Raw genomic sequence first — 12,572 nt, forward strand, 5'->3', positions numbered from 1 at the left:
CCGCCCACGCAGCATCTCGCTCCCCACTCCTATCGCTTTCGAGCCAACAGCCGCCGCGACGGTAATCAGGAGGCGGAGCCCAATGTTGCGAAGCGTTCTGGCGCACGATACAACTAATCCTCCGGATTTGCTTCGAAGTATCGTCGAGGCCCATTGCACCGGGTCCGTCTTCGAACAGCCCCGAGAATCAAGCCTCTCGAACGCGGATCAATTTGTGATTCCAAACGAGCAGCAAAATAAAACGAAACAGCGAACGGCGAATCCGCGGCAAACGACACGAAGAGCGAATCCATCAGAGCGATACTCCGCGTGAAGATCGCGAAAATGGCATCGCGTGGTAGCAGAAACGTAGCCGAAAAGCCATCGGTAGGAAGCACCGCGGACCTTACGGCTCCGGTGTATCGGCGAGAGCGTAGCGGGTCTCGTCGAAAGCAGTTCGTCGAGAGATCACGGCAGCAGGAGCAACAGAAGGTAGGGAACGGCAGCAGTTGAACGCGAGGATCATGCCTCTCGTCCCGTCCTTGCCAGCGCCCCACTATCCTACACTCTTCGTTCGACGTACGCGCGAGCGCATCGATCGTTCTCACTCTCTCTCTCAATAATTTCGCGCGAGAGAGGGGGCGTGCGAGACGTGCGTGGCGGGAGCAGCTAGAGCAGCGGTAGGAGACCCGTTGGAGGGGCGAAGGACGAACTGCGGACCGCTCGGTGGGGGGAAGAGGCGCGATGGTGGGGGGTTGGATCGCTGGCTAGCACGTGGTAGGGATAATTAAACCGACACAAATGTGCATACGGGCAGCGGTGTACGGAAGGACGAAGAAAGGTTGCCATGGCTACGTGGATGGGATCCGGCCAATCCCGGTCTGGCTGGTGGGCGTGGCCTCTACATTGGCCCCCTCCCGGTGCTTGGTTATCGTTGTCCCACTCCGACGAACCGGTCGGCCGTCCTACCGACGCCGCCGCCAGGGGGAAGGACGAGGGTGCAAGGGAGAAAGAGCGACGAAGAGGGAGGCAGAGGTAGGTCGCAAGAGTCGGCGGGACTACCCGGTTGCAACGGGCGCGTACAAACGTATCATGCTGGGTAGGGCCGGTGCCGAGATGCCGGCTTGTAAACGAAACCAGTTTGCTATCCGATACGATCCAGGCAACAGCGGCCTCGCGTGATATCCCCACGGCCGAGGAGGAGAAACGTCAGCGCGCTTTCCGCCGGTGACCCCGCGGATATCTACCTGGCGAACGTCGTTACCCGCCTCGAGACTCGGTTGACAGTTCCGTCGGGGGTGAGATTACTCCAGTCTGGGGCACGCAGGCGATCGGTCATCATCCGGCGGCCGATCGCGACCGTCGTAGTTGCGATTGTTAGTTAAGACCGTCCAGTGCCACCTAGGACAGCCGGGGGCGACCGGAAGTGCCTAGCGGACGCCGAGTCGTGTCGAGAGGGCCGCTCTTGTCAGTCGTAATCGGAACGGCGAACCTCGAAGAGAGACGCCTCGTCTCGTGTCGAGGTGAAAAAAAGTTGTTCGCGCGCACGATCGATCGGTGAGGATCGAGCGGCCGGTGAATAAATCCGTTCGAGCGACAATCCCGTAACAACACGTTCAGTGCTCGAGGTAACGTGAAGTGCGGTTCCGTAATATACGGAAGTTAAGGTAGGTCCGAGTGATCCGATGGAACGAGGTGATTAGAACATGGATCCGCTGGTGGGTGCGTCATGAAAGCTCCGAAAAGCAAGCACAAATCGAGTCGGAGAGTTCGTTGAGTCGTACGATCGGTGCTGCCGGTGGGTGACTGTCTCCGATAACTAGAGAAAGAAAGAGAGAGAGAGTGTGAGAGAGAGAGAGAGAGAGAGAGAGAGAGAGACGGTCGCCAGGATCCCAAAGCTCGAGGAACAAGAGATGTCAGCCGTAGCGCCAGCAGGAACCGGTGCCGCCGCACCCACCGCAAACGGTCCTATCGTTCCTGCCCCCGTTTTCGCGTTGCCGACCTTGTCGTTCACCGTCGGCCAGGTTGCCACCGTCTGTGAGACCCTGGAGGAGAGCGGCGACATCGAGAGGCTGGCCAGGTTCCTCTGGAGCCTGCCGGTCGCGCACCCGAACATCCAGGAGCTGAACCAGAGCGAGGCGGTGCTCAGGGCGAGGGCCATCGTCGCCTTCCACTCGGGACATTACAGGGAGCTGTACGCCATTTTGGAGAGGCACAAGTTCACCAAGGACTCGCACGGCAAGCTGCAGGCGATGTGGCTCGAGGCCCATTATCAGGAGGCCGAGAAGCTCCGCGGCAGGCCGCTGGGCCCGGTCGACAAGTATCGGGTCCGCAAGAAATTCCCTCTGCCGAGGACCATCTGGGATGGCGAGCAGAAGACCCATTGCTTCAAGGAGAGGACCAGGTCGTTGCTCAGAGAGTGGTACCTGCAGGATCCTTATCCGAACCCCGGCAAGAAGAGAGAGCTGGCCGCCGCTACCGGTCTTACGCCGACTCAGGTGGGCAATTGGTTCAAGAACAGGAGGCAACGGGACCGCGCTGCTGCTGCGAAAAACAGGTACATCCGCGATAATTACTATTTCGCGACCTCGAATCGCTGTCTTCTGGACGAGACAGGAGTACCATTGCTGAAAGAGCGTTCGATCGCGTCGGTTCTCCAGGACTTCTCGTACACCTTGTAGAACAGCGCGGCGAGGCGGTGACCCTCGTAAATCCGTCTCGAGGATGTCTAGCGCATGGGTGATCTTTTCGATAAACAATACACAGCATTGCTTCTTTACGATACTTTTTCCAGGCGGCTTAAAAATCATCGGAATGTTTTGCGCTCGTTAAAGTAGCGTTTAATAGAAGTTAATCGCGAAGCGATTAGTGGTTTAGAGTTCCCTTTAGTCAAATTGTTGTGCCGTGTCCTCCGCAAACGAGCCTTTGTGCCTACCCCAAGGTCCCCGCCCAGAGGGTCGCGTAATTTCATTTCGACGTCCGACGGAGGGTCGCTGCCGTCGGGCGAACGATTTTCGAATTACGTCTTTCAAATTGTGTTTCGCCGATGCTTTCCTACGCTCTCGTTCCGCGATACGTCTGCATAGGAGAGAGGAGTCCCGGAATCGAGACCAAATCCCACTCAATTTCGCGCATCGTCTCCATTCCAACCGGGATATTGAACGATCTTTACCCTACGCGCTCGCCGATAAATGCCCCGGCCCTTTGTACGGCTACGTTTGCACCGTAACGCAATCCCTGTAACAGCCCATTCTCGACTGAAACATCCATTTTGCTTCTACAATTAAGCGAAAAGCGCGACAGAACGCATCGGCGGGAGGGGCGAAGAAATACGCGCGGAAAAAAAGAAGGTGAGAGCGCTGTAATTTTGGAACTGTTTCCAACGCGGCGAGATAAAAGAAAGCTACGTGATAACGCTCTCCGTTTTCAATTAGTCACAGCTTGTCGGTCGTTGATCATTGAAAAAGTCAACGCTACCTGATTCTGCTCGAAGCAGCTCAACCTCGGGCAGTGTCTGGTGGCGGCATTGTGCGACCATTTGTCGCTCATTGTCGCGACAACATTATTTCCCTTACGACCGGAAAACTCGAAGTGGGTTTTCCCCGGCGCATCATCCGCAGGCATAATCTTCTACCGGCCTCCTCGAGGGACCGTCGAGACGCAGGCACACTTTCTTTTAATTTACGAGCTCCGGGAAAACCGACTGTGACCGTGCGCAAGGACGGGGCGCAACGTATATTTCTTACGGCAGACACGCGGTTGCCCGTTGCCGGTGCCAGACGCGTCGCTCCTCGGACGTTAGAATGCAAAATTTCCAATGCACCGGCCGCCGAAAGTAGCTGTATGAGGCGAGGTTCGTCTCGTTTAGCGCGGCCGGAACGCGCGGGGAAAGCTCGTGAAATTTCGGTTCCGCGCGCAAAAGAGACTGGCCGAGCGTTATAAAACCTATTTCGTCTCGCAGTGTTTTAAAACGGCGCCGGTTATTGCGTTCATGCATCGTCATCAAATAATTACAATAATATTGTTTTTTAACCGGCCGTCGGCCCGCCGTTTTATACGCAGACTATTTTAAGTTTCATAATGGAAAATTGAAATGGCCCCCCCCTCCCTCCCCCCGGATACCGGCGAACAAACGTGGGGCTCGTTCGAAAGGTTATATTATTGAAACGCTCGAAACCTTATTCCCCCGATGTGCGCGAAAAATGTGATTTTTTGTTTGTTTCGAGATAATAGAATGATCCCCGCCGGCTGTGACGTCGCGGGTGCTTCTTCGCGCTTTCTTTCGATACGCTCGCGAGAATTCTTTCTCGCAGTCGCGCGCGCGCGTGGACAATGGTAATTATTGTGCTCTGAATGGAGTCATTAATAGTTATTACTTACGACGTCTATGCTGTAATTGATATATCGTTAACGGTCGAGGATCGTCCGACTGTACTGGTTTAATTGATCTTGATGAGGCCGCGCAACGGGAAAAAGATTACACGTTTCAGACTTACGACGCGTCCGTGCCAGCCATCTCCGGATCGTCTTGTTTGCGTTCGGTGAAACCACCGGGCTTTTATCGCTGAAAAATTACTATTTTAATTGGGGACCTCTCATGCTTGCGCAGTCTTCGTCGCGTTGACGATTCCTTAACGTCGGAATAATTACCCTCGGCGCTTTCGGCAAGATTTCATTCTCGAATGGCGAACCTTTCTGACTGGAATGCAACCGATTCTATTCGGAATCGTTCCTAAAATTTATGGAAATATATTTAAATATATATAAATATAAATATATAAATTATATAATTTATTATTAATTTATATAATCGTTCCCGACAGATCTTTTCAAGGTACTCTTTCTAAACGCGTTACTTTTTTTTATTGGCATAATGAAACACGCGAAGATTTAAATTGTCAGATACCGGACAGTCAAAAATAACGATATTTATTCTCTGGGTCGAAAGGGACCCGAGTCCTGCCACCCGAGTGTTAATATCTGTGCTCCTTGCTAATTAGATAAAACAGAAATTGAGATTTCGAGACATCATTAGGATTCGCTGTTTATCTAACGCTTGATAAAAACTTGCTAAAGAAATAAAGTTTCTTATATCACGTCCTAAGATCATTTTTACATCAACGATGTTTAGATCTTAAAAAATTGTTAAAAGCGTTGTGTAAGTCACGAGACTCAATTGCATACATAAAATGCACTTTGTCGTATAATAATATATTTATTATCTAGGTCGAAAGGGACCCGAGTCCTGCCATCCGAGTGTTAATATCTGTGCTCCTTGCTAATTAGATAAAACAGAAATTGAGATTTCGAGGCAACATTGGGATTCACTGTTTATCTAAAGCTTAATAAAAACTTGCTAAAGAAATAAAAAATTGCTTTTCTTTTTCGTCGACATTATCGCACCGACCAGACGACGTGTTAATTGGACAACGTACTCGAGTGCATTATTCTGTGTTAATTATTTGCGGTGGTATCGATGATCTCTCGCGGGGCGGGAGGGAGGGAGGGTGAACAATGACGCATTAGAGACGGCGCAAGGAGCACGAAGACAGGAAGAGGTCCCCGATTCGTCATGGATTCACGAAGATATTCGAGATACCCTGAATGACCAATTCTCTTCACATTTCCGCCGATACAAGCGCTGTGTATTCTAGTCAGGTTATCCAACAATGGCCGTGCCTTACCTATCGTTACCCGACGTAACGACATTCCGTTTCTGGCCTCGAGCCATTTTCCTGCATGTAATCCTGCGAATCCCCGGACGAATCCTCCGCCACCCCCGCCCTTACGTACACTCGACTCCGACGCGAACGGGAAGCTCCGCTCCGTTTTCTCAAAAATATCGACCCCCCGCGCATCGAGCGCCTTCTTCGTACAATACGGACGCTTCTTCAGCTTTTAGGGTTCGAGCATCGTTCATTTTCGGACACTGAATCGTTCGGGTTAATGTCTTTTAATCGACGATAACGCGCGCCGCCTTGCGATGCCTGCAAATCATAGTCGTATTCTTCTAAATCATTTTCTTAGCGTAGCTGGTGAACATAGGCGAGTTTAGAGTGAAACGTAGAAACGTATAATTAGACTACAGATCATTACGTGATATAAAATATTCTGTATACAGTAATGTCTCCCTAATTGACGCTGAGATTGTGCAGAAAAATGGACAATTTGGGAAGAGGAGATACGATTATTCGAGCCTTGCAGCTCGTTTTTATAATTGTTGAAAATCGGTGACTATAAAAACGAGTCGCGAGGCTCGAATTCGCAAGGCTCCTCTTCCCAAATTGTCAATTATTGTGGACAATCTGAGCGTCAATTAGGGAGACATTACTGTATTTGGGAAAATATTTTTGGCTTTGATTTGCCACGTGGGAACTATTCTTGATATTAAATTCATGAAAAAGATTGCATTTATTTGGACGTCTCGTCTTCTTTATTAAAATGTATAATTGGATCGAGGAAGTTTCCAATTACAGTAAATTCTCCCTAATTAACGCTCAACTAACAAAAATGGAGAATATGGGAAGGGAGGATACGATTATTCGAGCTTTGCGGCTCGTTTTTATAGCCACCGATTGTCGACAGCTATAACTCTTCTGAAATTGTCCATTTTTGTGCACAATCTGAGCGTCAGTTAGACAGAATTTACTGTATTTAATTGGAAAGTAGTAACGCTTCGATTAAAATAAGAAAAGATACCAATAATAATTGCTCTATTAAAACAAAATTCGGTATAAAATTGTACCGGCTCAGATTTTACGAAACAAAATTTACTGTATTCCCTTCGAAAGTGCCTTCACAATTTCAGCAACTGTAACATTAAAAATTGTAGCAAGTTTAGCGTGAAACGCGATGCGGATTTTATGCATTCACGGTAAAAAGACGAGTGCACGCTAAATACGAAAAAGAGAAAACACGCTTAAGGACCTTGAAAACACTATCGCGTTCCTCCCAACTCATATAAAATGATAAAAAAAAATAAATGTCCAGTAAATGATCCTGTTGATCGCAGCAATAAATTGCAATTATTAGCTGACATAAAAATCCGCGGTCAATTCGTAAAAGTAGTAGATCGAAAACCGTGTCGTGGAATACAGAAACAGTGACAAGTGTTTCACGGTCAAGAATAAGGATCATCGGAAAGATATCGGCTCTTGGTTCGAAGCGGCACGGAATAAAAAAAAAGAAAGCGAGGAAGAAATCATCCCCTTTGTTGCGTCTACGCCGCAACGAGATTCCCTTCGCGATGCATTTTCAACCCCCAGCACGGAGGTAATACGCGGACGAGCCTCCTTCCATCGCGTAGTCGTCGTCATTTCGCTCGGGGTGGGTTAGGTAGACACATAGACAGGATACAGTGCCCGCCCCGAGGATCCTGGAAGGTCCTTTCAGGAACGTCGATCCGCATACTGGCAGCCTCGCGGTATATTTTCGCGGTCCAGTGAGCGAGTTATTCAATATGCTCAACCCCGAAAGCCCCGGAGCAATCTTCGTGCTCGCACGTACCCCGCTCGCACACACCTATCCGCCGAGCGAGCGGTGCTCTCGCCCGCTTCGCTCCGCTCCGTTCCGCTCCGCGCGCGGCCGCGTGTGTCTGTCGGAGCAACGATTACGACCGTGTATGTCTCTCTCTCTCTCTCTCTATATATATATATATAGCCGACTGTATATATACATATATATATACATATATATATACAGTCGGCTATCCGCGCGTATATTACGAGGACGAGCCTGGGACACGTACGTTCTGGCTGCTCGTACTCCGCTATACGAGCGCAATCGGTCACGTTCCGCAACGCGCCGGGCTACGTTGCGGGAACTTGCGGATCGTAAAGTTCGCTCGGTGACCGCGACCAACATCATGGCTGCATAATTTGCGCGGACAAACCGCGCGGGGAGGGGACGCGTTTTCAGTTAACGCTGATTTATCTTTGCTACGCCGAGATCTCCGATCTTTACGGCTGCGAAGGGCTTCGCAGAAAACGTCTTCGCTCGCAGTCGCCCGAATTCACTCTACGCCAATGTTAGCGCGAACGTCTTTTTACAGTGAGTTAGTTAGGGGATTACTTAACCCTCGATTAAAGCTTGCGCAACCACTGTCGGTGGTCTTAGAGATCGCTAATGTTTATCGCGTCGGTGTTGATATGAAAGTGTTAAATGAAGCATCGGAGGCAATTGTTCTTCGATGATCGTCGATTGAGTGGAGGCAAGAGTATTTTGGACGTTTTTTATCTCACAATTTTTCTTGTAATTATTGACAAGAATTATCAGTACGAGTGAATAAGTAATTGGTAGCGATCTTACGGACCGAATAGTATAATAATAGTATAATAATAGTATAATAGTGAATAGTATAATATAAGAATATAATAAAAAACGCGAATAGTGTGTGTGTTGTGTATAATAATTAAGGGTTAAACTGGAGCTTGAATTGGCTTGAACGAGGTTTGAACGTGGATAATTATCCAAGCGTCGTACAACTTCTATTATAACACGTGTTTGACTAGAGAAGCTCTTAAACATTTCTTATGAACATATTTCTATAATTTTAACGATTAAAGGAAGCAATCAGAAACCAGGAATTTTTATCAATTTTATGAATTGTATCTGCAGTATCGTATATTGCACATTTTTCATACGTTCATACGTTCGTTTAAATTTTAGATAACACCGAATCGTTGTACAAGATACTACACTATACTTCTTGTAAATATTTGCTGTGACCGAGAGCAAAGTGCAATGTACATAACACGCGCAATATCCATCTCCTCGTTAATAAGTTGTATCATGAGATGTTATCTGGAAGCGTAACAATATTTGCCTAATGCTAACCCTTTAAGCGGTTAGTCTGCACGTTGTACAAGAGCCACGGAGTTCAATTTGTGAACGAATATAACTTTAGTGCAAGTAATCTGAACGACATTTATTGTACGATACAGATATGATACAAAATCATGAAAATAATAGGAAAACAAGATACGGTAATGTCTCCCTAATTGTCGCCTAAATTGTGCACAAAGATGCACAATCTGGGAAGAGGAGATACGATTGTTCGAGCCTCGCTGCTCTTTGTAATTGTTGACAATCGGTAACTGTAAAAACTAAAAACTAACTGCAAGGCTCGAATAGTCGAAATAATCGCGTCTCCTCTTCCTAAATTGTCCACTTTCGTGCGTGTCCACTTTCGTAAATTAGGGAGACATTACCGCTTTCGCATTTTAGTCAACACGAAAATGATTAATAATGTAAATATAAAAAATAAAGTGGCGTCATGCGACAAGCTTCGTTTTTACTTTACAATACTGATCCATAGAAGTGCTACTCGAGCAGCTACTCCAGTATCAATTATCCACTAATAATGCTTTAAAAATAAACGATTTATCATTAGCCCTTTGCACTCGATGCCAAATTAACGCAAAATTGAATATAGTTTCTCCGATCCACTGTATTTATTTTCATTTTATTTAACCTAATCGATTTTATACGTATGAAATTGAATTTTCAAATATGAACAAATTTGATTGATAAAATTATTTTGAAACGTGACGCAACAATTTTTAATGGCGCCTTGGAGTCGTCGTTCGAGTGGAAAGGGTTAATAACAACGGTTTTCAAGGCGCCGGGGTTAATTAGACTGCACACGGTTCGCGGGGAGTTAGAAGAACGTAATAATATTACTAAAAAAGTCTGAATGATGAGCGCGAATCACCAAATTTGATCGTTACACCCTTACGCCGTTGCAATATCTAGCGAACATGTTCAAAGAACCGCGGCGACGAACGTGAAAAGACAAAACGTGATTACAGAGAAAATCAGAGATATTCCGGATCCCTGGCGAAGATGAAATATCGAATTGCGACGAATCCCGGGATATCGTTGGTGCCAGGAGTCCCGAAGTTTCCGGGCAGCAGCCACTGGCGCCTGCCGCGCACAAAACCCGTTTGTAACTCGAATACAAATTTCCAAGAGCGTTACATCGAAGGAAACGAGGAACCATAGCCTCTCGTAGTGGCGAGGCTTTCCGTAGGGACGCGAGAAGAGAGGGGATAACGACTTCAACAACCCTCCGCGACGCCGGCTTTTCGGGGGTGGCTTAGCCCGAGCGTGTTTCACCTCTCTCCTCTTTCGCAGTTGCCTCCGCTTCTGAAGTTACCAGATTTTGATAAAGTCCCCGGTGTATTAGAGAGCCGCGCTGTTTGCGTTCCACGCAGATCCTGTCTGGCTTCCACCTCGTTCACTCCACCCCCGGGGTTTCGTTCCTAACGGAATCCTGGGGTGGCGCCCCCTCCCCCCAGCCTCTCTTTCTTTTGCTTCGTGCCAGACGAATCCGCCGCGACTTTCTTTCTCTCCTCGACACGCCGGGTGACATGATTCTACGAAGAAATCGTTACGTTTCGTGCCTCTCCCGTGTTTCTCCTCGCGGACAATTGGTTCGCGTCTTCGACGCCCACACCGGTTTCCGAGGGTTCAATGGGATGCGTCTAACTAGTCTCTTCTGACTGTCGACTTGGCCTTTTTTTTATATGTTTTTGTATTTAATCCCGGGCGTAGGAAGAGACTTTTCGTATCGTTGATGATTCACCGTTTTCTTTTGAGACTGAAGAAGATGAAAGATGTAAGAGAACGAAGATAACTATTGTTTTGTAGTAGGATACATTTGTCCCTAATTCGCGCTCAGATTCTCCATAATTCGCGCTCGAAAATGGACAACTTTGGAATAATTTAATTTAATAACAATTTAATAACACAAGCGATTGCGGTTCACTTTTATAGTTACGAATTGTCAACAATTATAAAAATGAGCTGTCCATTTATGTGTACAATTTGAGCGCCAGTTAGGGAGGCATTACTGTACATTTCACGTTGATCTTTTGCACCGTGATTTTGTCCACGATTACGTTGATTAGCACTCTCTATAGACTTTGATAACAGCAGAATCAAATTTTCCTTCGGTTTAGACGAAATTAACCCTTTGCACTCGAGCGGCGACTCTGAGGCACCACTAAAATTTCTTATATCGCGTCCTAAGATAATTTTTACATTAACAATGTAAAGTCCATGTAAGTCACAAGACTCAATTGCATGCATAAAATGCACTTTATCATATAAAATGAAAATACTATAAGTCAGAAAAATTATTTCTGATTTACAGTTGAAATAGCTTCGAGTGCAAAGGGTTAATAATATTCGTATCGTAGTTACAACGCAAGTATAATAAATTATCCTTAATTGACGCTCGGAATCGAAACGAAAATGGACGATTTGGGAAGAGGAGATACGATTAATACAAGTCTTATGGCTCGTTTTTAAACTCGTTGACAATTCGTAACTATAAAATCGAGTCGTAAGGCTCGAATAATCTAATCTCCTCTTCCCAAATCGTCCATTTTCGTTTCGAAACTGAGCGTCAATTAGGGAGAATTTACATGCTAATAATTCTCAATATTTTACTCGGCTGTTTCAAAAAATGGCACAAATCCCAGAAACGGTGACCAATTGCGTGTCCTAAAAAGCAACGAATGCGATTCGAGAACAGTGGCATCGCGATTGCGACAATTACAAGGTTGGAGCTACCACCTGGAGATTGTTGAAACTCGGTGGCTAGGAGACCGAGGAGTCCATTTTCGAATGCGTAAACGCGCCGGGATTCCGCATTAATTTTCAATAAGCGGCAGAGAAAGAGATAGATAGAGAGACAGAGAGAGAGAGAGAGAGAGAGAGAGAGAGAGAGAGAGACTCTCCATGATTTCTGTACTTGCCGAGCAGAGAGTTTCCTCCGGCGAGTTAGGGTCCCAGCGCGAATCATTATCCCAGGAATGCCTCTCGGCCGGCGCAACGACAGCCGAGCGTTAGTCCGAGACATCCTCCGTTATCTTGATGACCCGAAACCAGAATGGAATATAGAAGACGCGAATGTCATCGGCGTTGCGCAATCTACTGTCGCGAAAAAGCCTGGTCTCTTGTCCCCGGCGTCTCTTCGGGTCTGCCCTTCTCCGCTTCGGCGACAGCTGTCTGACGAAACGGAGAGAATTCCGGTTTTCGAGCGCGGCGTCCGATCGTCCGAGCGGGAAAATTGCCAGCTTTCTTCGACTCGATCGATCCTCGGACGTCGGACGGGGACGTCCGAGGAAAATCGAAGTGTTTAGCGACTCGCGTTTTCCTCGGTCGAGGCGCAATTAACCGGCTGCGTTACTATTTTTTTTTACTATTATCGTGACTGGCGATAATAATTCCTCGGAATTGAGGAGCATGCGACGTTAAGATCACGAGCTCCTAATTATCTTCGTGTCCTAAGGCAGGGCTCGGAATTAACCGGCACGCGGCATTCGGATCACGAGGGCTACGCCTTCTGGCTCCCGCTGCGCGTCTTGCTCCCCGGCGATCGCCTAAATGTTGCGCACACACACGTATAAAGCAACAGGCATATGCAACTGAGGTGTTTCGGCCGAAAGGAGCGACCACGGGGAGCGAGACGCGCGCAACGGGAGCCAGGAGGCGTAGCCCTCGCGATCCGAATGCCGCGTGCCGGTTAATTCCGAGCCCTGCGAATGCGAAGATAATTGTACTTACTGGGTGCACAGATTTTTTTG

General features: G+C 47.6%; 1 protein-coding gene across 1 annotated transcript in view; it reads left to right on the top strand.

Annotated features, from left to right (window-relative positions):
- The first annotated feature begins 1,042 nt into the window (after positions 1 to 1,042).
- The window catches only part of Optix (optix), a 75,399-nt gene continuing 63,869 nt past the window's right edge, over positions 1,043 to 12,572 (top strand). The window contains exon 1 of the mRNA XM_033465651.2: positions 1,043 to 2,536. Within this exon, the coding sequence (XP_033321542.1) occupies positions 1,893 to 2,536 (644 nt within the window). The 5' untranslated portion in view covers positions 1,043 to 1,892. The remainder of the gene's footprint in view (positions 2,537 to 12,572) is intronic.

The sequence above is a fragment of the Megalopta genalis genome, unplaced genomic scaffold (assembly GCF_051020955.1).
Source record: "Megalopta genalis isolate 19385.01 unplaced genomic scaffold, iyMegGena1_principal scaffold0023, whole genome shotgun sequence".
Taxonomy (NCBI): Eukaryota; Metazoa; Arthropoda; class Insecta; order Hymenoptera; family Halictidae; genus Megalopta; species Megalopta genalis.